The sequence below is a fragment of the Hippichthys cyanospilos genome, chromosome 9, assembly GCF_059441005.1.
Source record: "Hippichthys cyanospilos isolate Australia breed blue-spotted pipefish chromosome 9, RoL_Hcya_1.0, whole genome shotgun sequence".
Lineage (NCBI taxonomy): Eukaryota > Metazoa > Chordata > Actinopteri > Syngnathiformes > Syngnathidae > Hippichthys > Hippichthys cyanospilos.
In genome coordinates this window covers 6,563,762-6,590,796 of record NC_142377.1, presented here as the reverse complement: position 1 = coordinate 6,590,796, position 27,035 = coordinate 6,563,762, and the positions used below count along the sequence as shown (strand labels likewise).

Genomic DNA, 27,035 nt, shown 5'->3' with positions numbered 1-27,035 from the left:
CATTTTATATCGAGTTTGAATATTTAAAGGAGACATTTTTGCTTTTTGTAAACAACTTAAATATTTTAAGTATACTGTTAGACCAAACGCAAATCCTGCTGTCATTACCAAACATTGAAGCCTTACACCTGCAAATAGTTTGGCTAGATTTACAGGAATAGACCCCAAAGTGTGTAATAAAGACAAATAAAAAAATACCTATCAAAGCAGCACTTAATACACTTCAACACTAGTGCTACTTAAGTGTGGTACTAGTAGCTTGAACTAATGGTACACAGTCTCCCCCTAGTGGTATACAAAACTATCACTGCCTAACTATTAAATCCGTCCTTCCATCCATTGTCTATAGCCGCTTATCTTCATTCGGGTCGCTGGCTTGCAGGTGCCCATCCCAGCCATTATCAGGACGTAGGCAGAGGGACACTCTGGACTGGTTGCCAGCCAGTCGCAGGGCACACAGGGGCAAATAACCATTCAGAATCACAATCACACCTCAGGGCAATTTGGGACATGGTAGGAGAGGCAGAAAGAGGCAAAATGCCCCCACCTCTACCCCGTTAAGAGAAATGGAATGCACGTATATAACGCATTTATCATCACCATATGGCGCGCAAAGAACTTTACAAAGCCTCACATTCACCATTTTACACACTGATTGGAGGATGCTGCCACACGAGATAAAAACAGGTGGATTTTGCTGCCTTAGTCATAGTCCCCTAATGCAATATTAATATAATATATAATATAATATATAATATATATAATATATAATATAATATAATAATACTATGTTTAGATTAGCGGGGGCACATAGAACATATTATTTTAAAGAAACGTTTGGGGTTAATTCCCATTTAACGGTTCATTAGGTGTGTTCATATTGGTGACCCAGTCCTTTCTCTCCAATCCCTGGTATTTGGATCCTCCTCAGCAAGGCTCGCTGAGTAATGACATCGGATTTTTTTGAGCAATGCAATTCCTGCTGGATTCAAGACACCGGGTTGTGCATATTTGCTCAAAAAAGAAAAACAAAATTCGGATTGCAAATAAGGTTTTTAAGAAATTGGATGTTATCGTTGCCTACCTTTCTCCTAACACCAGGTATAGAATAAGACAGGACAGGACGGGGACAGGTAGGGTATCTTTTCTTTCCACTTGGTGTCACATCAGAATTACATTTTTCACTCGCATGCACACACACACACACACACACACACACACACACACACACACACACACACACAATAATATGGCAAACAAGCTAACATTCCACATTGATTTCAAGTAGGAAAACACAAAATAACATCATGCAGGCCGCAAATGTCCCAGGCTACAGGTTTGAGACTCCTGGTATAAGAAGTTTGAGAAACACTGCACTGTATGCGTAAGGTGCATGGACGACACCAAAAAAATGTATCTGTCAAAAACTTCAAAAGCAACAAAGTAAGTGTTGGTTATTAAAAGATAATGCAGTTAGGCCATGCCTTTAATAAGTCGATGAAACAAAACATGTCCTGTTTATTAACATCTCAGTACCAGCTGAAACCTTGGATTGGCTGCCTATCATTCACACTGCGATTGTTTTTTTTTTCTACAGTCTGGTTGCCCTCCGGATTCTATGAACATGCATGTTAGGAGTTCACTAATATTCCACTCACACCTCTCATTTCAAATGAACATTCGGAACATGACGAGAACTTCCTTTTTTCCACCTTTGCAATTTTCCAAAGATTCGACCTATTCTTTCTCCAAGAGATGCAGACATAAATTCATTCCTTTATGTCCCGCCTTGACTACTGTAATGTCCTGACTATTTATGGTCTTCCCATATCTAGCGTCAAAATTCTGCTGTCACTACAAAATACTGCAGCGAGACTCCTGAAACGGATGAGAAAATTTAATCATACTGTATTACCACAATCTTAGGATCATAGGAAATTGCATCGGTAAGCTTTCAGATGGGTTTTCAAAATTTAGTCAATACTTCTAAACTTTTACTGTGAAATTGTTTATGTTGATGTTGATTTATACTCATGCATTTAAGTTGAAGTGCTTGACGGTAGCTTCCTTCTTTTTCTTTCTTGGCCACATCCTTTTGCTGGCTTAGAGAGTGGGCTAGCAGACACTTTACCACTCTGTGCACCTGAATATACCCTATTTTACACTGTCTCATCAAACTTATCAAATGCCTGTTTGTGCAGGAATGGTCATTGTATGCAGTTCTTGGCAAAGACAAAAGGTTGTACATTACAAAACAAAAGGGGCGAAACGTGTGTGGCATAAAAACAAGTAAAGATAATCAAAGAGCGCAAGAGCAGCCAGGGAAACAAAAAAGTGATTAAAATCTAACAAAAGGTCTGGATTTGGATTTTTGCGGACTTGGCTGAACCGAAAGGGGTTTCCTCATGAGAAAGTGCAAGCAAACATTCCTCCTGAGACACTGCATCATGCATTTCAAGAGTGCATTTAGCGCATGGGCTCAGTACAGTATATATTAAAGGGAAGATTATCAGATTTGGCTAAAGTCCACTTACAAACTTAACCGCACTGTCACAAATCATCTAAATGATCTTCTGATATATGCCAAGATTGCAGCCCATTGTGGAAAATGTACAGCAGCTAATTGGAAAAAAGATTCCATGTTTGAAAACAGATGTGCGGTAAAGGGTGCATACATTATTGACAAATAAGGCCTACAGGCTTGAAATCACTCTCTACATGTGGTAAACGTTATCTATTGGGTAAGTTAAGGAACTTGTTGGTTTCCTGCCATGTGATGAATCAGACAGTCGGTTCGTTGACGTAGCATTAGTGCCGATCTAATTATTCAATTAGTCTGAGTTTAAACATACTCTACATGTAAACCTCACTAATTTCGTAATCTAAAGCACGTGGTTGGACGTCAAGTTTTGACCATGATTTGCAAATGGATCCAATATTTCTCAATCCGCCATCCCATGGCTTGACTGAGAAGTAGACTATAAATTAACTATAAAGTGTTAGCTGTCTCCGGTTTGCCCTATCTGCTCTTTGTGCCAGGGCTTTTTTTTTTTTTTTTTTACCATCAAAGTGGAGCTCCGAATCCGCGTTTGCATGTAGCAAGTTTAAATGTCATTTATGCACGACGTCATCACTCGACTATTTCCTGCCAAAGACGCTGACGCTAGTGACTTTAAGAGACGGAAGTTCTTTCTAATTTGACAGAATTTGCCGCCACAACTGCCGCCTGGCAGCTTGGCTGGCTTGTAAACGAATAAAACCGCAATATGCGAATTTGTGTTGCAGCAATTTTTTTTTCAATAAACAAAGCCATATGGACAAAGTTTTCTTAACACATCGGGGGCGGGAGATGTGGGTATAAATAACTTTGGTTATGTGTAGACAAGGCCAAAGAGTACAAGAAGATACTGGGATTGGCAGGAGCAACATTGCCAACACTAATCAAAGAGAAAAAAAAAATAGAACTCCCAAAATCATTACTGATTTACATTTTCACTGTTAAAATAAATTTTGCATTGCTTTTTAATCCTGCTGTTAAGAGACAAAACACATGAGAGATAAAAAAAATTAAGATAATATTCTCTCTTTAATCTCACCGAAAAATTTAATAGAAAGACCTTCAGCCGGTTATTTTTAGAGACTTTTTAATTATCACGGCAGATCAACAACAAAAAGTGGCTTCAGTCATTTATTTTCTTGAATAGATGCAGTTATCAGTTACCTTTCTGCTGTGTATGAGACTTGTGCCAAGTGCTGGTTGCAGCATTTAGAGTCAACCATCAGGGGGAATTGTGCTGTTTTCTCTTGTCAAATAATTAGAAAATAAAATGAAAATAAAAAAATCATCCATCATGTTTGTCGCGAACTTGCTGAAACACGCGGTGTTCTCCAGTTATGCAGTGGCTTACTACATAGGTGCCATTGTTGCTATCGCTAGTAGTAGTAAATGGGTGCTTTAAATGTATGTGGTAGGCTCAAGTTGAGTTGCTTCTGTGGTAAGAAAGCTTTTTACAAAGAATGAATATCACTTTTATCCAAGGGGCCCTTGGGGTGTTTTTTTTTTTTTTTAATTAAATCAAATTTACCATTTATTGGACGGGCGACTCTCACGTGTATTTCCATTTTCACGTTTTTCTTTTGCTCCTTAACTTGCCCTCCCATCCACAACAGGAGCATATCAGGTTGTGACCTTTGTTTTCCAAGCCCCCAAAACTTTGTCATATAATAAGCTAATTCCCGTTTTAATTTTCATTTTTCTTTTAAATCTTTTTATGTTAAAAAAAAAAAGCCCGTACAGTATTTCCCTTGACTTTCAATTGCCTATTTGTGAACGTACAAAAGAGGAAGGAATGCGTCGTCAAAATAAGCTAGAATTCATGTCAAAATTAAAAGTAAAACGTGGTAAAGGCATGTTCTTGCCAATGAAGGTTTGAACACCCCCTTTGGTGCAATTTGACAGGAAGCCATGATTGACGAGGACTCAAGTAGCTGCAATACTTAACTAGCTAACAGACTAATGAATGTTTTACTGCGGTGATGTGACTGCTGCTTTCCAGCTGTGGCTGCTGTAATTGCTTTCGCCTCATCGGGGCGGGGGTGGGGCGCGTGTTGAGCTAAACTCATCTGAAGTCACAGCGATAGGCCAATTGGCCACCTCAACACCCCACTGTTTCAGCTCGGGGTTTGGGTGGTGGTCTGGTGGAGGAGGGGAGGGGTGCGGTAGGAAATGGGGAGTTGGGATGTGGGGGTGACGGTGTCAGATGACACGGCAGTTTTAATAATAGATCCCTGTGGTCAGCTTCTACTAACAGTTGTCTATGAGGGTGGGATCTTTTTTTCTTAACAAGTCATTTAGCATACCTTCACCAGTGCTTCCAGATGTGTGAGAGCATGTGAACCAAGAGAACGATTTTCAATTTGCTGGAAATGTGCGGGGGCTGACGGAGGTGTTTCAGGGACCCTTTGCAAAAGTGTGAAATATTTAAACGGATCCGGCGGTGTGTTCCAACCGTGGCCATGACCACAGTTGATTGACGGCCTTGGTGACAGGCTACTCCTTGGGGCTACAGAAATGAAATAATACAATTAGCATAACACAGAGTCACACCTTTTTTTTCTAGCGCGACGTAGTTCAGGGCAGTCCATCTCCATAAACTTGTTAAAGAGCGGAGTGTCCCAGCCTTTTGTCAGTGGTCACCTTTCATTGTGCGCTGGATTACCACCCCCATCTAGTGAGGTTCACAGGTCATCCACCCGTTTTCTAAACAAGCATACAAAGAAAATCCTCTAATGTAGATCTCTTTTAAGGCCTGTGAATGCTAAACGTTATTTGAGGAATTTTGAACTTTCCTTAAACATGCAGCATCCTAATAAAAGGCTATTCTTTTCCTGCACATCTGCATTGCTTCATGGCGAGGGGTGTGGCTGCAGAAGAAGGGTTAAAGTAACCAGCAGGGAGACGGGTGCAGGGCTGGGCCTCAAACAAGGGAGGGAGGGTAGAAGGGAGGGCGTTAAGGGAGGGCGGTATAAAAGTGGCAGAACACAAGTGGTGCTTTATCCATCCCGCTTCGGGTAAAAGGAAACTTTAAGCCACTCCTGAACCAACTTTTCCTCCTATTTTCCCTCCATTTTTGACCACCGTCGTTGCTCGTGCGCACATGGCAGCATCATCTCCACAGCGAACTGGCCCACCCACCACCGGCATGCTGGCATTGGCGCTTGTCCTTGTCATGATAAGTGAGTTATGCATTTAAATGTTTCTAAGTAGAAGTGGAAAGTTTATTAAACTAGTTATGGGGTTGGGGGGGGGGGGGGGGGGGGGGGGGGGGGTCTTTGAGGAGGTTGAATGGTCTTTTGAATCCAGGATTCAACCATACAGTCTTACTGAGTCCTGGAATGCAAACAGTCTGGATACGATGTTATATGATGTGCATTTTGTTTTGGGTGGGGTTTTCCACTCAAGATGTGGTACTCCAAGCAAAGAAAGGGATCATCAGAGTGATCATTGTGGCAACTACACTGATTCTTAGAAGACTATCAATATTTTAGCCTTTTTTCCCTCTCTCTTAAAGCATGAAAGTCATTTGGTACTCTTTAACTATTAATTTTGCCGGCTTAGAGATGAATGAAACATGAAGCCGCGTATGCGTGTGTCTACATAGTATAGGAGGATTTAGTAAGACAGTTGAGTGATGGAGTTGAACTATCTGGAAAATTGGATAAAGACTGCCTGTTCAACTGCAAAACTTATATAAAAGCTGCTCCCTGTAGATGAAACGTCAGCTTAATTTATTTTCCTCTGTCTGCAACGACTTTGAGGGTGACCTCATGCTCATTTTCATCACCAGTTTTTGTACAATGACTTTTGTCCTTCCAACATTTTTTTTCTTAAGCGGTTTCCCTTCCATCCAGTTTCATAGTGAAACAACATCAAAACTTTCACAAAGCCACCACCAAATAAGGAAATAAACACCTTTTAAAGTCTCTCTATGATCAAACCTCTATTCCAAGAAGGCGCTCCAGCCAGGCTTTTGATTAAACTCCAGTTTTAGCTCATTAATCATAACATGAAGAGCTGGAGGGACGCTTGCAAATAAAATGTGACAAAGCCAAGTTTAAATCAGTGTAAGTCTTACGTATCAAATTGGAGCTGAGAGCAAACTAAACCTCTCTCTTGTGGCCTTAAATTAATCACAAACTGGATAACTTAATTCAAAACCGGTGTCTTCCACAGCTCGTGAGCTCATCCGCGTAGGGAAGCTTCGGGAAAAAAAATCTGACACAGAAACAAAAACTTTTCTTTTGATAAACACGAGCTGCGCACACAAAGCTATCCACTAATCTGAATAGGCATATCCAAAAAGAAGAATGGAGCAGGAATCAAATATCACACTCGTGGAAAATCCTCAAGTGTTGCTTTACATTTGAAGCAAACATCTGCTTCCTGAGCTCCACTCAAATGACCAACTGAATTGTCTTGTCATCTTGGGCAACTGGAGCTGTGCTGCATCTTATGTAAGCAAATAAGGACCGGCTTACTCAATGGGTGAGATTTATGGCCCTTGCAGAGTGGAATGGTGACCGGGACAAATGGAGAGGGAGTTCTGGTAGCTTAATGGACAGGCCCTCATGGGAAAACTCCTGTGGAGAAAACATTCAACAGGCTTCTTGTGGAAAAATGAGGAACATAAGTAAAGGAGATTTCCCGTGTTTGGATAAACCTCGTAACATATTTCACCACAACACAGTCTAAGGTCTGTGTGTACTGTGAAGTGGTTTTAGGGTGGCTCTTCAGTTTGGCAGTGAACCCAGCCCAAGGTTCCTGCCGAGGTAGCATGTAATTATGGTATCCATTGTTTGTACAACGACTATAGAAGTAGCAAATGCAGTCAAATCTCAATGGCAACAAAGCAGCACTGCAATCCAGTAAGGTACATACTGTAAGTTGTTACCAAATAGATTGGGGTTTTGAACACCCTCCAAGAGTGAGCCCTAGACTTCCTAAGTAAAAATGGTTTTGCTTGAAAGTTATTCTTTCCCATGTAAAACTCGTAGTGGTTGTAGCTTTTCGCTAGATAAAATGTTGATTGATCGGTTAATTGTCAAATTTATGTTCCGATGCAAACATAACTGGTGGACTGGGAAGATAACAGGTTGTAAAATTAAAATAAAAAAGGTGGAATAGGACAGTCAGGAATTGATGCTATATTTGCAATTAATGTCAGCGAGCAGTGGCACATTTAAGTGTACTTAAATTGTTGGCAAGTTGCACGTTGTGGTTTTCATGTCAGATTTTGCTTTTTGTGGAACTTGTCAAAGCTACTAAAAAAAAGTTTATTGGCTGCATCTTTTATTCAGTTAAATCCTTTTAATCGGTAGTTTTAAGTTTCTTTTCATTATTTAACGTAGCAGAATTTGCATAACACTTGGTTAAGTCCGCATATTGATCTCGAAAAAAGAGGTAATCACATTCTTCTGCTGAAATGCCATCACATGGGGAGAAGTAAAAGAAAACTTGGCAAATGTGCCACACTTCTGAGGTTCTGGATTAAAATATAAACTCTGGTTTTCCTGTGTGGAGTTTGTAGTTTCTCACTTTACTGTTGGGCTGAGCTCTCGTCACCTGCCTGTGTATGGCTGATTGTATTGTTTGTCAGTATTAACACGGACAAACTTTTCTGAGGCAAAGCTCCATGGTTGTCTAAAATGCACAATGTGTTTTTTTTATGCTCGGTGTAAAAGTAAAGCTCAACTCCAAGTGACAATAAACAGGATGAAGCCTCTCATTTTGTATAATCGTTCAGTGCCAAACTTCTCCTCCCTACAAAGTGAATTGATCTGACTGTTTTTGAAATTTCGGCTTTAAGTCAAAGCATTAGAAAAAAAAAACCTGAACAACATACCAGATTGAAAAATAACCTCAAGGTCAGGTCACCCATAAGGCAAAGCACTGGCAACCTCCTTGCATCAAGGTTTAGTAAGGCACAGTCTAGTTGGATATATCTACCCATTGTTTGGTCACAAACTTGTCACCTCTGTGTGACAACAGAATGTAATGATTTCATTAAGAGCAGCACTCCCAATTTTGTTGGATAGCTGCTGTACAGTGACAATTTAGGCATTCTATTCTTTTCTATTCTATTCTATTAAGGGGTCAAAAACACTTGAGTATTCCCATCTATTGGTACACTAACCAGAGGAATCTTTACTGTTCCAAAATTTACCATGGGCGATTAACTGGGCCGCCTCACTTGGTTAAAAGGTGGCTTTCATCCAACAACGTTATGCTTTAAATAGAATTTTGTAAACACAAGCAGGATTAAGTACTTGATGGCAACGTTAACTGCTGAAAAGACAGAACGACACTCTAAAATCTTTACACATAGACTGAGTGCACTCACATCAGGACTCGAAAGAGCTTGTCACCGCCACCCACTTTTCTGAATATATAGAAGGTCTCAAAATTTTTGGGTGCACAATCAATGAGAAGCTTCAGAGCATGTGACTTATTGTGGAAGCGGGCCGAACCCTCAAATTCTGTCTGCATACAATCAAACCCAACTAGCTTATTCACAAGGATGTAAAGGCGCATGCGAGCGTGTGCATTTCAGAGGGGGAGGGTGGGGTGCACTGAAAACACGCCAATTGAAAGCAGATGTCACGTTTCCTGATTGTGGCCCTCAAAAGCAGACAGCACACTTTTGATAAGCAGCCCTCGGGGTCGGGTCGGCTACAGCTGGGCAGGACCGGGTGAAATACGCCCTGCTTCCACGGACCTGATTGAAACCATGAAAGCCCGTTGTTTTTCTGCCAAGAGGAGAGAACAGGACAACCATCAATTGCTCTGACAGGAATGGTGGGGAGGAAGGGGGTGGAGGTGGAGGACGGGGGGTGGGCTGGGTATGCAGCACAGTCAAGATACTGGGGGTCAGCAGCCTGTTGTTTCAAAGAGGGTAGAGTTGCAAAGCACGTTTAACCCAAAGGGACAAGGCTCTGGTGTCACATTCCTCGCCATCTTCTTAACTATAAACGAACGGGATATGAAATTACAAAGTAGGGTACGCCCATTTACCCTTTATTTGATAGGTGTTACATGGGAAAGGACCAGTAAAATATGTCTCAGATGTTCCAATAAACCCGTTTAGTACTCGCATGATCTGAAGAGTGAGAGCAGGAACGATGCAAGTTTAAAAAAATGGATAGCAGCCCCTCTCCCACAGCTTGCCATGCTGAATAAGCTGGGACAGCATGGCGTCACCAAATGTTACGCCGATTAAGACAGGTCACCACAGTGCCAAATCGATGTCTCTGTGAAGACAGAAGCTTTGATGTGCACAAGGACAATGTTGTCCTTTTTGTTATAAATAATCAAATTTGAAAGGTCAAGGTTTTAACCAGTGGTGACCCAGTCAAGCATCGAGTGGCAATTTTAGGCAACTATTGTAGTCTGTCTCGTCCGTCATGCTCTTTAGCAGCGGCTAAATCAAGATGGAGTATGGCATTAGCACGTATAGCACGAAGAAGACATCTGCTCGGAACAGAGGGGTCTTTATTGAAACGCTCACAACAGCTTCAGTGTTGACAATGAGCTTTAAAATCGGCATGCAATTATATATTGGTCACAGCTGGCAAACATAAATGGTACAATTCTTACAAAAATAAGTGGCTTGGTCACATGGAGCAAATTTTAAACTAGTGGAACCTTTGAGATGTTGTTTGCCCAATGAAGAATGCTGATGCCACAGTATTTGGCACAAGGTGATGCAGCGAGGAATAAGGCATGTCAAAATTACCAAGCAGGGAGGGGTGAGCTCACTGCAACCGTGGGAAAACTCTTATTTGCTCTTTATTTGTCCTGGGCAGTGAAATACAGAACACATGTAGTGAGAGGAGATGGTTATGGTCTGGCTCTTGACACATTGCTCTCCCGAATGTGGGAGGTGTGTATGGCGCACCTCGGAGGATGCCTGGGATTAGCCGTGCGTGACTGCAAGAGGGCGAGCAGTCGGTGAGGGGCGTGGAGCCGGCAAGCTTCGAGCCCACCACATTCCTCCAACCCCAGTCCCAAGAGATGGGGGGGAGGTTGATCGTGGGGAGGGGGTCTTTGCAGCGGGATACTTACAGACCATGGCGGTCCCTTTTCTGGTGGGAAAATGGAAAATGGAGCGATGAAGTCAACGCAACGGGTCAAGGTTAATTAGGACCATCGTGTTACCGGAGGTTTGCTGTGTTAGTGCAACAGAACACAACCGAGGATCACAAAATGTTCATTGTAGAAATTAGGGGCTGGGGGAACATTATTTTGTTTGAAGAGGAGTGCAGCGGAAACCCCAACGTAGATCAAAATCCATTCTGGGTTGCTCGTCAAACTCTTTTTTTTTGTCCGGATGTATGAAAAATGTTTCCCATAGGGAATTCTGGAAATACTTTAAACATGAAAGCTATACAGATGTTTGTCATACTAAGGAGAGGTCAGCTGCAACTCTTGATAAAACCTAAAAAAATAAATGAATAAACCTATCAATCACTTTTATATTCTCAGTTTAAGTGCTCATTTGGTTCTCTGAAGGAAAAATATACATGGTTTATTAATAAAAAACTGCACCCATAGTATTTTTTTTCTATTGGCTGTATTCAAGCAAGCTTAAAACAGCTCTATCAAATTATTTGCTGGGACGACATGCGCACAGCCATACTGGCCAAGAGCAGATGTCACATGGTATTGTCAATAGCCGTCTTTCATTCTTTTCATCTAAAAAAAAAAGTCCATGAGAAAAGCTAGATTTAGCTTATTTAATTATTTGAACCTCAAAACTCACAAAAAAGTACAAATATAGTTGATATTTCATTTCGACCCTGAGCTCTTTGTCACCAGAAGTTAGGTTCGCTGTTCATGCCTGTGCTGTATTGCGAATGTAGCTGTTGTCTTATGCAATGATTAGTCACGTATTAACAATGTTAGAAATTTGCTGTTTAAAGCTGTTGGCTCACCGCCCATGCGTGGTCATAGCCAAACCTCTGCGGGAAGACTAATGTACACCAAAGTACTTATGCTGGTTATTTTGTGACTCTGCATTTCACGTGCTTAGCCGATTCCTCTTTCGCCTGAGGTGGAAAGGGTAGTTTTATTTGTCACCATGAAGGAGAGGACCCCCAAGAACACTGTATTTAGAAATAAAATATACACTTTTTACGACTGAAAACGGATGAATACAGTACATTTCATTACATTTTATAGCATTTTCACAAAAGGTCTTTAACGCTGCCATCACTTCTAAATGCTTGCAAAAGGGAGGTCAAGAGGTACACCATATAGGTGTCAAATCTAACCCATGTCGGGCTCATTTACTGCCATTCAAAATTGGAAATATTTATCAACTTTAGAGATATTAAAAACCTAATTTTTTATCATGCATTTCCCCCGATTTTTGCATTAACCCTTCCACTGGCAACTCACGAACATGGCACAATATAAACTTTTTGGTTGACACCCTAAAACCACTTGGTGGCGCTAGCAGCCAATTCATGACATTTGCAAGCCTTTCAATGACTTCAATGCCTTGGCCTGAACTCCCATAATCCAAAAGCCTTCAAAAGTAATAATGCTTTAATTATGACAGAATGAATATTCCTATTTCAATTTCATAAATTCATAAATATACAACATAGGTACTTTTGCTATAATGACATTTTTACCATTTTTGTACATAAAGGGAGTGCACCCCCCAAAGAAAAAAAGAATGTATGGATAGAGCTGATGCCACTGAATATTTTGGGGGGTTGTATTTATATTTGACGAAGTTATGAAGTTATGACCCTTTCAAAGTCAGCCCAAGTTGGGTAATAACTAGGCCAGCCTAGTAAAAAAATCCCTGCACACCCAGGGGTTAAAGTCAATTTACCATTAAGATTTTTTGTCAAAATGTGGGTAATATTAATACTTCAAAAGAATTTGCTTTGGAGATTCCACTGTATTTTATAACTTGAAAAATAATGAAAGACAAGCTTCTCTCAAAATATAATTATCAGGAAAAATTAAGACTCCAACACACATGAATTGTTTTTCGTTACATCATGAACGAACCAAGCCACCAAAACAAGAATGTATTATTGATTTAGTTACATTTTAGGCAACATTATACAATATTTTAATGAAAAGAAGCTCCTGCAACAAATGGTAGGGCCATATTTAGGAAAACCACCAAAAATTATGATTAAGACATGAATCATAGGTGCAATCTTTTCAAAATGTGTACAAAGCAGCAAGTTTCTGCTGGTTTCAAGGTTCACTTACAGTTAGTCAAAAAGTCACATGCTGTATTTTGTAACACACTAAAAGGAGGTTCACCCCTTTTTGTGTCGAAAAGATCTGCTATAGCTCCACCGCAGAGAGGGACCCATCCCAGAGTTAAAACAACACATCTTAACTCCTAAGCATACTGCCACTTGAATGAGTCACGTTTGTGTAACGAACCTCCATTTTATGCACTAGTCATTTCCAACCTCATCCTTTTTTTTCTTGTAAAATAAACAAGCGGACCACCCAGAAATGGAAGAAGAAGGGCAGCTGTGGATAGACAGGGGTTATAAAACGGACACACAAGGTCAGGGACTGACTGTCTTGTCATGTACAGTAGGTAGAACCAAGATTATGGACAACAACTTCCACATTGCAGTTGGTGAGGGTTAGCCCCGGTAAGACAGAGACCAAGCGAAACAACAAAACTTCAACTTGCTATGTTTTGCATTATTAAAGGTAATTGGTCAATTGCAGGGTTCACCCTATTTGTAATTTAGTGGGTAACTTATGTCAAAAAGAATAGCTTATAGATGCCAAAAATGGTGGCAAAGCATTAATAATATTGTTATCACGATTAAGTTTTTAATATTTGCAGTAAGATTAAAAAAGAATGACTTGATTGCATTTTCACCTACTACTGTACCTAGTGACAGATTTGATTGACTGGACTTTGACACATGGAACTTGTAATAATGCATTCAATAGAAAAACTTTAAAAACATTTTTGCCTCAGATTTGATTGACTGGATTTTGACACATGGAACTTGTAATAATGCATTCAATAGAAAAACTTTAAAAACATTTTTGCCTCAGAACGAGTGATTTCAACTTAGCAACATTCACATTGTTGTAACCTTGACAATTTTTCGGTACCGCCATACTTTATATGCCATTCTAAAAGGAATTGACAGTCGCATTCGTTAAGTTATTCATATATGAATAACTCGTGTATAACAACTTGTCATTGTTTGACAAATGAGGACCATTTTGCCAGAGTCATGATTGGTTTTAATGCATTTTCTGTACAAACACATTGAAGTCTGACTTTTTATACATTCGCTTATTCTTTATGATAATAAAAAACTACATTTGCGTCCATTTTGACTGTGACTAGAGCTGGATATGAGTGCAGCTTCTCAATACTGTGACCAGATTTTCACAAGTGAAAACTGGGGCGCTACAATTATACTGAAAATAAAATATGCAATGAAATCTCACCAGGAACTATTTATAATGAATTTAATCACTAAGCTGGCAACCAATAGTGGTGTTAATAATTTAGTTCATGTTAAATGCTATCTTGGATGACAGTCAAACAAGTCAATGTACTCTGCATGATCCAACCTATTTTGCTTACTTCTTAATCACCGCAGCGTAAAAAGTGGATATTGAAATTAAAATTCAAGTGAAAACAAAATAGAAAACAGCAAATATGTGCAATGGAATCCCCTGAACAAAGCTCCCACAAGGGCAAAGAAAACCCCCAGAAACCTTGAGAAGGGACATCAGGTGAAAGGAGCCCCCTTTTCGGGCTCAAAATGCTGCAATAAATGTTGAGTGCTAACAAGACAACATTGTGCCTTATTGAAAAATAAGTGTCCATTGTGAGAATGACATCATGTCAGGAGAAGCATTCAGGTAAGTTCCTCCTCACAATCAGACCCGGCCGGGCCACCTTTGAAGAAGCCTCTTGTAGGGGCGGCCCACCTCCCAACTCGCTGCGGTCAGTCAGCGCAGATCCGCATACATTTGATCAATGTAGATGGTGTAATACATTATTGACCAAATGCAAACTGTCAAATATTTCCAGTAAAAACGTAAGTTGTAAATGTTGAGAAGTGTTGTGCAGAGACTACTAATATCGGGTTAGTGGTTTATGGTACTTTAAGCCATGTTGTTCGTGTGACATCCAAGGAACTGGCCAGAGAAAGCAGAAATTGAAGCCCCAGGTAAAACTTTGTAGAGCTGCCAAGTTTAGAAACCATATATCCCCTAAACGCATATATGCGCACAATATAATGAGCAGCTGTCATGAACAGTTGCTAAAACAGTGCATACCAGAGGGTGTCATTGAAGATTACTGGCCTCAGCACCTGCTCACACACGACATGCAGCGTTCAATGTGGTGGCACCTGCTTGTCACATTGATTTACCAAAGGAGGTGGGCAGCGACACAAATATTATATTCTACAACAAGAAACCTAGTGAAGCTGGCACACTTTTATGTTTTACAATTGCATGAATGCGAAATAAGATGGGCTCTTTCTATCGACATCATGAACACATCTTTGCAAATAGTAGCCAACTTAAGTCACAAGTAAAAATGGGTCATTGTTTTCTGTTGTTATAACTGGTTAAGAAATAATAACATGTTGCACTTCTGTGTCTATTTGTCTCTGCAGTTGTAATGTACATCACAGGGATTTGATAAAAATGACCATAAACTCAATTGCAATGTTTGAAGCTTGTGACAGCTTATAACAAAGCCCACATTTGAATGATACGGTATATGTACAAAGCCACACACAATATGACAATTTGCAGAGTGCAAGGAGCAGCAAAACTAACAGAGTGAGAGAGAGAGAGAGAGAGAGAGAGAGAGAGAGAGAGAGAGAGGAGAGAGAGAGAGATCGCGTAATGAGATCTGCAGAGTTGCTGCATTATGGGAATGTTTGGAAAGTGAGGTAATGATGGTGGTGTTTTGGCAGCGCAGCGCAAATCTGGGCAGCAGGAATGCCTTGTTTTGGTTTCATTGCCGGACCGTCCTCGCTTGCAATTGGACCTGTCACGCCAACAAAAGGCCTCAAATCCACCGCCAGCTCGATGTCAGTCCAGGGTGGGGTTTCATAAAGATAAAACAAACCCAAATATCACAGTGGAAAGTCACATGCTAGAAATAACACATTAGAACTCAATTTCGGAGTCTTAAATTAAGAGGGAAGGACCGGAAAATGACATAATGACCATCTCATAACTCAAAACAGTTGGGAAAGTATTCAGTGGTGGTTTAAGTTTGGCTAAATGCTCAATCAAACTATGTCTTATGTTCTATTACATCACCATCTATCTGTAAAACTCCAACAACTGAAAAGCCTGATTTACTATGAGTGCAACTTAAAACTCCTGAATGAAAGATTAGTGCAAATACTGTAGTACAAGCACAAAACTGTTTTTAACATTTTTAATCCCAGTTAGGGTTGGCACAGGAAAAATAAATCTATGCCGCAGATAGCTAGCCAAGACTAAACAGAGCGCCGTTAGATTGACAGAACACGTCACTAAATCTGCTGTGAAAAGCGCTCTTCTGGAATGCAGTGCATCATTACGATAATAAATATTTTTTGCACATTGGCGTGAGTCCATGGTGTCGCCTCTGGCATGTACAAATGTTCCTGGGAAGCTCGCAGCGTCTTTTCTAGTGGGAGGTGAGCGCACATTTGGCTGGCAGGGCCAAGTCTCGTACTGAGAGAAGGTTTATTTGCTAGGGGCTCCAGTGGAGCCTGTTTTTTTTTTTTTTTTCTTCTTCTAAATCGACAGTGCCGCTCATTGAATTAAGACTTTGCTGAGAGTCTGAGATCAGATACTCTTGTGGCTGTACAGTAAATGCCCTGTTGTATGCTGCGCAGTCATGGAATGTAAAGCATGTAGTTTATATTCAACCAACACATTAGCAATAATTACCAATTTAGGATACATTAAAACTGACAATTCTGTTGTTGTGATTCACAACATCTCGATTCTTGAGGCAACGTCCCAATGTGACCGTAACTCAATGCATCACTGTCCACCCAATGCCATGTATAAGTGGTAAGTGCGTAGGTGTATATACAGTAAGTGATACGTGTATATGTGTAAGGTGACCATTTTTTCAAAACTAAAATCTGGGAAACGACAAATGAAATGTAATATGCAAATAAGGTGCAGGAACTATTTATAACCAATTTAATTGTGAGCCAATCTGGTGACAGGTTGTTTTTTTTATTACTTAAGACAATGCTAAACACTATCTTGGATGACAGTTCAACAGATCTAAACACCCTTTTTTTCTCGGCCCCGCTATTGTACTAGTGTAGCAGAATGTGTATCCCCTGCCCCTGCAACATGAGCTGACATTCGGCTGTTCTGATTTTGGTATGTCAAATGAGTGATAAAATGTTTCCATGTACCCGCTGCAATGTGCTCATGGGCTAGTCATTGCCGTGAGCTGCATCAAATTAGTATTTACGTCGAATGAAAAAAAATCTCCAGTCGATTGCGTGAAAGAGTACAATACTCACTTTGTTTTGCGCCCCCTATAGAGATCGCTGCTAGTAATCTCGACTCGCTATAGACTGATTTCATTTCCCATGATTCGTTGACACAGAGGCAGGAAGCAATTCAACTTACATAGTGACGTGAATGCGAAAGTAAAAACTGTGGTCACCCTAACCACATGAGTCTTCAAAATTGACGGAGTATGTTCTAAACTCTTCTTTACAGCGGCGGTCAGAGGACAAGATGAAGTGGTGGCAGCGTCCACTGTGGCCATGGAAGAATATATCAGAGGAGACATGATTCCGATGACAACTGAAGGGCCCGGTAAGATGGAAAACCTTTCTGGGAACCTATCTTTCTGGACTAACTCATGTGTGACTTAAGGTCTCACTGTGGGCAGAAAGAAAGCATCATAAAACACAAAGGAGTTCTTGTGCATGACCACTAAAACCATTATGCATTGACCTAGTACAAAAAGTAGGCTCCAGTCCAATACATACACTTACATACATACATAGACTTGTATTTCACTGGAAATGTCAAAAAGGATTGTAAATAATGCTCTTTGGCTGCAATGTTAATGTGGCCAGATTTCAGATCTATTTGTTTATTTATTTAGTTTTCAGAGGGGGGGGTAGCGTGCTTTGGTTGAATTGCATCAAGTCCTGTTTTAATTAGAGGTGTCAGATCAACAAATTAATTATTTACAGTCACAGTTCAAGTTTTTTTTTAATCTTGTTAATCTCATTTTTAATCTTTAACTTTATGCTTTCTGCAGCTGATTAAGTTTATTTTATGCATCAGGCTTCCTGTACTTGAGTTGTTGGTGTTTGGAAAACAAATGTCAATCACACCCTGAAGTGGACACTGATTGAATGTCGTTATGTTTAATAAAATAATTTTATAGCCTGCTGTTGTAGGTGGGAGGCATGTTCAGAGCAGAAGAAATATGCGGAAATGGAAAAGCATCTTTACAGCTGTTTTTTCTAGTTTAAACAAAAAAAAAGCAACAACACCTTTGATAAAGGTAGAGTGCAGCTTGCTTACCAACAAAAACAGCTCTGCTTATCCCAAAACATAAATGCATTTTTTGTCAAAGTTAAAATAAGATTGATTTCATCAATTGATTACTGATCTTAATTAATGAATATCTTAAGTTTTTATTCTCTTGACAGCACTAGTTGTAAGTATACCGTAAACATGGTTGCACCAAACTTCAAACCTACAGTTTGAAATTACATACATTTTGAACCTTTTCTTCAAAGCTCCATCTTTCTAAGTTTCATTTTTAAACCGATTTCACATTTAATTCAGCTGCACCAAAACATTCAACTCCAGATGAAACTGAGATTGATAATTACAGTACTGTAATTGTAATGTGATTGACTTAAAGGAAGAGTTAACTTTACCAACAGCTGCCTTTTTTAATTTAATAATGAAAAGGATTAAAAAAAAAAAGGAAGATAGAAATTGTATTTGTTAAATATTGCAGTCACAAATGGCCTTTCCCAGCTCTCATCAGGCAGTAGGCAGGGTACACCCTGAGCTGGTTGTCAGCCAATCGCAGAAAACACAAAGACGAACAAACATACTCAGAAACACACACACACAAAAACAAAAACACACCTAAGGACAATTTAGAGCATCCAATTTACCTACCATGCGAGTTTTGGGAATATCGGAGGAAACCGGAGACCCCCCAAAAAACTTATGCCGGCATGGGGAAAACAGGCAAACTCCTCACAGGAAGGTCGGAAAGCAAACCCGCAAACTTTGTACTGTGAGGCGGAGGTGCTAACCAGTCTACCGCCATGCCATCACCAACATGACATTACTTATCAATTTTAATTTGAATATCAGAAATGATCCCTACTGACTTGAACGTTCAAACTTAGATTAAATTCAGTCAAACTGATATTTCCCAAAGTGACATTCATTTTAAACGGTGCAAAAGATTTAACTCACTTCAAATGTGGTTTTACTAATCTCTTGTTAGAGTGACTTTTAGATTAAATTAAGCCTTGTTGATGCAAACTACCCTCAGAGGTTAATAAAAGTGAATGTTTCCTTGATAACTTTGACCACTTATGATGCGTTTCAGGAAAATCTTTACTTCTCAATTGAGCTACTAGGCCATGGAGCACATCCTGATTTCCATGTAATTCCCTCCTCAGATTCAGACAATCAACTGTTTGACGTATTGGAAACCCAATTCACCGATTTGCAGACAACACAGGCATACCCTACAGAACAGACGGGAGCAGAGAGCGAGGGAGAGGATACGCCAGTGGCCGCTGACGACACGGCTGACAGGGGTCAAGTCTCCGTAGACGTTTATGCAGACGAGCCACAAATCCAGGAACAATCAACCGTTGCGCCTGCACCACCAAGAGGTGATGGCGTGGACAACATTCTCGAGGTGAGAGGTATCCATGGGACATGAATCTGTGGATGGGAAGCCTTTACTCATTCACTCGCCTTTGGATTGCTCCCTGTAGGGTGACGTGGTATGTGTGGGCAAAGAGGAGGTGCAGGATAAAAACGCTGTCAATCTCAAACTCATCCAGTCTTCCACCTGTGTAAGTAAATCAGCTCTTATGTTTATGCAATTTATTACAAATGTGAATTCTTGGAGCTTCCATCAGCTATTCTTATTGTTATGAATTGATTCAAAACCAGTGGCTGAAAACATGACCTATGCATCATTGCAACAAGAATCTCTCATTTCTGCCACTTTACAGAAAAACACAAAGGCGAGGATCCAAAGCGTTCTCGAAGAGTTGTGTGGCGAGGACTGCAAGCTTTTGCTCTACCAGGAGGACAACACTGACCAGATCCTTGTATCTGGACAGTATGTTGAAGGTCAGCCGCAAGCGTAATCGTGATTACACATGCGCATTTGTGCACTCCGGATGGCACTCAATCTGATTAGTAGCGTGAACGAGGCTGGGTCATAACTCAGGGTATGCTTCTTTGTTTCTGCAGATGACGTCAAAGGCATGGTTAACAAGTTCAACAATGACAACATCAAAGACAAGGTACGGAAATTGGCATAACATGCTCAAATGAAACTGTCAAAACTGTTTCTCAGTTTTTAAATGTATGTTGGTGTTTTTTTTGTCTTTTTTTTTTGGCTAAGTAGGCTGGTGTGAAGGAGGCGGTCCCTCACTGGAGAAAGAACTCTAAACTGGTGCTGGTTGCCCTGTTGCTGACTGGCCTGCTGCTGGCTGCTCTGCTGGTCGCTGGTTATTACTTTAAGACCCACCGCAAGAATTCCAAAGGAGTCCGGCTGGTGAGTGGATAAAAACCCAAGGACGTTTTTAGAAAATTAGGGAGAACATGAAAACAGGAAACCAAGAGCAGGGCCTGTTTGAGGAGAACACCCAGAACCACAAAGCCTATATATATATATATATATATATATATATATATATATATATATATATATATATATATATATATATATATATATATATATATATATATATATATATATATATATATATATATATATATATATATATATATATATATATTAACAACTTAAAAGTGTTTTGTAGTGAGTTGTTTGTAGTGAGTGAGTGAGTTAAGTCATAGTCGATTGATTGATATCATTGATACTTTTTTTTTGTTCTATGCTTTGTTGGACCTACATACAAGAGAAAAAAAAGAATGATAAGTGATTAAAATTACAACTTACCATTACACTCACTGTAGTTCTTGGGAATAGTGTAAGGCTGCAACTAATGATTATTTTAATAATGCAAAAAATCAAAACAAACTGATTTTTATTATTCCATTATTGGATTGGTCAATAACATCAGATAATATATTGATAATTTATCTTCAAAGTGTCATCAGATGTTTGTAAATGTCTTGATTTTTATGGCAATAATAATCAGTCTGCTTTCATAGAGGACTAAAGAAATCAGAGCAGATTTGCTGTCAAGAGGCTGACATTTTGTGGATTTGCATAATTTTAGGTCTCGAAACAATTATTGAAATCATCTATTAATTTGAAATAAACAAAATGAAACACCAAAATCAATGAAAAAATGCAAAAAGCAATGCAAGTTGAAGTTTAGCCCTAAAGGTGGGTCAAAATGAATAACTTAAAATTGGGCTGTTTTATAAGTTATTAAGTTTGACCAAACTTATTGGGCTAAATTAATAACCCAATGAGTTGTGTCACTCAATTTTTGGTTCAATTTGTGGTATTTTTGGTTCAATAGTTTTTAGCGCGTACATAAATGAAATAGCCCCCATAGCCCGCCCTCATTATTGCTTTTGACTCAACAAAAATGAATAATTTACAAAACAATTGGTTTGTTATTAATTAGAACCAAGATTGGGGGTTAGATGAATAACTCAAAAAGTTGCAGGTGTCTTTTGAACCAACTGTTTCTAGAGTAGTCCAGCAATTCATCTTTGGTCAGCAATCGCCGAGTTGAAAGTGGAAAAAGTAAAATGGCTGATTGGCAAGTGAGATGGCCAAAAAACAGGTCTACTTCAACTCAACAAGTCAAACTAATACTTGATGATAAAATGGGGTTTTTCTCTCCAAATATTCTGAAGATGCAAAGATGCTGAACATGAAACATCAAAGATACTGTACATGAAACTAAAGATTTGTCCCGTGGCACAGGACTTCACTAATGAACCTCGCAAGTAAAAGCACATTGCTTAAACCAAGCGGTCACAAGGTCATTTTGTGGCAACTCAAATAACTTTCTTGGGCAGCCTAAAGAGTTGTCGACACTAACACATTCCAAAAGTGGACCACCACTATCCCAGACACAAACGTGCCCAATGCAAACATATACTTTTTCTATGGGGTAAATAGAAGATGAATCACATTAAAAATGTTCCTATCATCTGTCAGTCGCTGGCAAAGACATGCTTGATTCAACTCAAAGCACCACTAACATTTTTTTTCTTATTTCTTTCCACGAGGCTACACATGGTTTCAGTTCCCTTTTCTCTCTCATTCATGACATCATCTTTTATAAGGAGTTACAGTACCGCATGAGGGTACGCCCATGCGACCATTTTTATGAAATTGCCTTTGTTCGGGGTCTCAGTTACTCAATGTTGCGCACCTCCGTCCCGTGTATCATATATCATTCGCAGAGATCTTATAGTCCGAGCCACTCCCCAGAAGTGAACGCAATCGCAAGAGTTAGTGTGACAATGGCATTCTAGATGACCTCCCGCAGACACGTACGTCTGAGTTCACACAGCTGAAAGCCATAAAGTTTATTAAGAGAGAATGCTTTTGTTTACTTTGAGGCTTCGGCCGCATGTGCAAATCCATTCTCACTTCACACTTTCTTGCTGGATTGCACACCCTATTTGAACAGGAGAGTTAAATGTGTTTTGGTTACACGTGTGAGCTTGCTGCCAACCAAAAATAAACACGGTAAATAAAAGATCTATTCTCTGTGCGCTTTCCACAGGCTGAGTCTTACCAGGTGGATGAGGAGAACCAGGCCAACACCCTGGTGTCCGTAGCCCCCTTGCCACAGGAGCCCGTGGAGAAGCCCGCTGCCGCCAATGGAGAATCTCCACCAGAAAATGGGACCAACCCGGCGCCGACAACCAACGGGCACACTGCGGCCGGCCAGACGCCGGTGGCTGACACAGAGATGTGAATCAAGACAATCCTCACTCTCCCCCTGACCTTCAACAATCAACCACTGGTTCATTCTACCCACATTCCCCATCTGCTGCATTGAGGGCTTTCCACACATTGGAGAGACAAATTGAGCAAAAGCAAATGTCTTCCTACACCACAACTGATAAGATCAGCGAGGTTCATAATGACAGTAATGACAATGCCTGTAATGTGAAAAGGGCCTTACAAGAGGAGCCTGCATACGGCCTCTTTGGGACTAAAACTGATCAACAGAGCCTGACTCGGATGTGTCGGCAACCTTTTAGTCTTGTAGAGTCATTTGAGTAATGTCAAATCTCTTCCTTTGATCCTTAATATGAATCATTTTTTACGTCAAGCCAAGGTCCAATGAAGCCACATAGACTAGTTTGTTTTTTTTTCTCGTATGTTGTAAAAAGATTTGAGTTTTACTGCTTTCATTTTTGTTTGTTGTCGTCGTACTTTCTCTGTTAATGATTTTATTGCTTCCCGACCTTCCCATAAGCTCATAAAACCTATCAAGTGCACCATTTGCACTGTAGCAGGTAATCAATTGGATTGATCATCTTTTCCAAACTGAGATTGAACCAAACCTGGTCAAACTAACAGTGTTTCATATAAAAAGAATGGTGTGTTAGCATTTTATAGAAAACCAAAGCTGTTGCAACCTGCACGATGTGTTTGGAATTCATGAAGAGCTAAAGCCAATGCCAATATTTGGAAAATTCTTAAATCGGCAAAAAATATGTTTGATTAGTTTGTGTTTGCATGGTGACTTTTTAATACGACATGAATGTGCATTTGTTTTTGTTTGTTTTATACTCGGAATAAAGTGAAAGAGCACAAAATGTCAACCAAGTCAATTCAGTGAATTCTAACCGAAGTCTTCATATTATGCTTTTGTTGGCACAAGATAATTGTTTGTATTAGAGTGCCACACATTTTCAACTTGTTCAGTGTTGCAACTGACAGTACATTTATGGTATTATGGTAAAGTACATCGTGTGTCAGCGTATTCAACCCACGTTGAGGTGAGCTATTTGCATACTAATAATCAAGACAAAATTGAGCAGTTTCTCCCTGCCGTCCAATCAATATTATCTAAGGTCCAGTTATTGAATATATCCATCCATCAATTATCTTAACTTTTTAGTTCTTGTGATGGCTGTGGCTTTGTTAGAACCTACCCTAGCTATCCTTGGGCAATAGGCGGGAAACACATTGAAGTAGTTGTCCCCCGATCACGGGGCACGCAAAGCCAGTTTCACAAACACACCCCCCATGTATGTTTTTGGTGTGTGGGAGGAAACCAGAGCATCTGGAGAAAACCCACAAAGGCAGGGGAAGAAAATGCAAACTCCACACAGGAAGGCCGCAGCCAAAAGCAAGCCCACGCCCTCGGCACTGTCAGACAGGTATGGTAACAAGTCAGTCTGCCTCGTGCCATCTTGTATGTTGTGGTTTGTGTTAAGAATTATTTTTCCTCCCCAGTCTGCTCCAAAACCCTCTAAAATGCCAAACCTATTCAGATCCTTTTGTGCGTGGCCAATACTGAGTTGGCTATTGTAGACTCCTTGACTGTGATGTGAAAAGGAATTAGAAATTGACCAAAAATGAAATATTTTTTTTTCTCATGTGGTAGTCCTCGTCTCACCATTCAAGGTAAGGGCATCCAATACAGGCTGTCGCTTTCCTAAGGAGATTTTGTTATTATATTTTGCTGTATGTTCTTCCCTGATATTAGGTTTTGCCTCCTGCCATCCAAAAACCTTCATGACAGACTATTAATGGACTCTAAGTGTGAACGTGAGTGTAAATTGTTGTTGTGAATTGTGTTTTTTTTAGGTGTTACTTTGTTTAGGTTTTAGTCTGTTTGTTTATCCCTTTCTCGCCTTATTACACTGTGATTTTTTAGGACACCCTGCCTCCTGGATTCCCTGTATTTGGGTTTACAACCCCCACACCCACGTCCACACCTGACAGGAAAGGTTTTTGCATCGCTATATTAGTTCATGCATTCAACCCTGATCAATTTTGAGGATTGCACCGCCGCGTTGTGGAGGAAATATGCCATTGCATCTTTGACAGTAAAGCAAGGCAGCGTTTAAAGTTACAACATTGCCCACTGCGTAATATAAAGTAGTTTTGCAATGTATTGGATGCTTTAGTTATTAAAACGGGAGATGAATCACCGGGAGTCTGGAATTATTTTATGTCTGAAATACATTGTAAGCGCTTCAGATCCTGATGGTTTGTCTTCATATGTAAAGCCCATCTGGAGTGTTTACTTTCATCCATTTTTATATATCATGTGTCCGTATCATCGGGAAGTGGGGCATATGCCGGAGGGGCTATCGAGACACAACCGTTCAGATTCTCCGTGAACATCAAAGTATACAATATGCTTGTTTTTGAAATGTGGGGAAAAGACAGCATCTCTTCAAATAAGTGTCAATATCAATGAAAATGAACAAATCAATATGTGAATAATGAATGCATAGCCTATATAAATAACGTGTCACATTTAGAGATTTTTATATGTGAATGTGACATTTTAGGCAGGGGTGTCAAACGTACGGCCCGTGGGCCGGAGGCTTAATCCATTCTGCAAGATTATTTGTGATGTTATACACAAATTAATACGGCCTAACCTATTAGTCTACTGTCCATAAACTTGTAACTGTAATGATTCACTCAGTTGTGGTTCTGTCTCAATCACTTCTTTTATTGAAAGAAAACAAATAGAACTGTTGACAGGCACTTAGACCTGAGCTGCTGTCAGGCACAACTTGCGCTCGAGCTCCTGACACCAGAGTGATTTGATATGACATTGCGGCTTCTTTGTGAGCTTCAAACTTCTTTTGTCATATATACAGTGGACCCCCGGGTTACAGCGTACCTGGCTTACATTTTTTTCACGTTATGATGTGGAATACTTAGTTTTTTCATCCCCTCTTTAGACATTAATCCCACTGTACGATTAACATCAACAACTGTCATGATTTGTGGGGTTGGTTGTGTTTGTTGTTTTGCCTCCCTTTTGAGGCGTTTTTAGGTAATTTGTTCTTATTTTCTGTTGGCGTCAACCTGCCTCCGCTGCAATGCGTCACGACAATGCTGGTCTGCTATTGGTCGGCGTCTCGACGCCCTAAGATGCTGGTCTACTATTGGTCAACGTGATGAGGTCATGAAGAGGCTGGTCTTCTATTGGTCGGCGCACGGGGTCACAAAGATGGCTGCTTAAAGATTTGATCTCGTGTGAGAGTGCTTTCAATGGCGTATTTCATTATCCATTTTAGTGCTTGATTCAAACTTGAATTGGTTACTCATGAGCCCCAAGATTGCTAGTGATGTTAAAGAGAGAAGATGATTATTTATATGGAAACAAAGATGGAGATAATCAAGAAATATGAAGAAAGCTAAGATGGCCTAGCCTAGCCTACCCTTACTAGGGAATATGGCTATAACAAGCGTCACTCAAAGGTAAATAAATCCTTTATGTTTTTTATTTGTAATGTTATTTGATTGTATGCATGTATATAAGTAGCACTCAGTATACTATGTTGATATGATTTTTTAAAATGTATATACAATTTTTATGTTTTTTACCTGGGGTTTTACACGCCTTACCTAATTAACATAGTTTTGGATTGCCCGCCATACAGTGAATTTGCACTTACGATCCCAACCACGGAACAGATTAATCTTGTAAACCGGGGGCCCACTGTATGTCATTATGTGGGTGCCACCCAGTGTCCAATATGAGACAATCTACACAATTTTATTTTGTTAATTTCTTCACAGTTCACTGAACTCCTTGCAAATAAGTATGATTGGGATATTTTACTTCCCTCACTATTTGCATTTATGTGTGCTAATCAAAATATGTATGATACATAGGGGCCCAAAAAGGAAGTTATTTTACCAGTTTTTTTTTTTTTTTAATTGAATTTTTAACAATATATTTACAGCAGGGGTGTCCAAACTTGGTCCTCGAGGGCCGATGTCCTGCATGTTTTCCAGGTTTCTTTCCCTGACTCTGATCATCATCAGGCTTGCTGATGACCTGATCATTTGAATCAGATATGTCTGGGAAAGAAACTCAAGAAATCACGCAAGTTACCAGACCTTGAGGACCAGATTTGGACACCCCTGATTTACAGTACATATTTACTACAGTTGATCCCACCAACTCGCGAGGAATTGGGACTGGGTCAGCACGCATTGCAAACATCCACAAATGATAAAGAGTTTTTTTTTTTTTTAAATAAATTTACATGTCCAGCCTTTTGCAATCACAAAACAAATGTCACACTTCTTTACAAAAAG

At 39.9% G+C, this 27,035-nt stretch overlaps 1 protein-coding gene across 1 annotated transcript; it reads left to right on the top strand.

Moving 5' to 3' along the window:
* Positions 1-5,566: 5,566 nt before the first annotated feature.
* On the top strand, positions 5,567-23,560 carry LOC148418645 (hematopoietic progenitor cell antigen CD34). Its single transcript, XM_088423744.1, has 8 exons — positions 5,567-5,736; positions 17,279-17,377; positions 19,228-19,472; positions 19,552-19,632; positions 19,795-19,915; positions 20,039-20,091; positions 20,196-20,345; positions 22,510-23,560. Exons 1-8 carry the CDS (start codon positions 5,658-5,660, stop codon positions 22,702-22,704), a joined length of 1,023 nt encoding a protein of 340 aa, XP_088279870.1. The 5' UTR covers positions 5,567-5,657; the 3' UTR covers positions 22,705-23,560.
* The last annotated feature ends 3,475 nt before the right edge of the window (positions 23,561-27,035 follow it).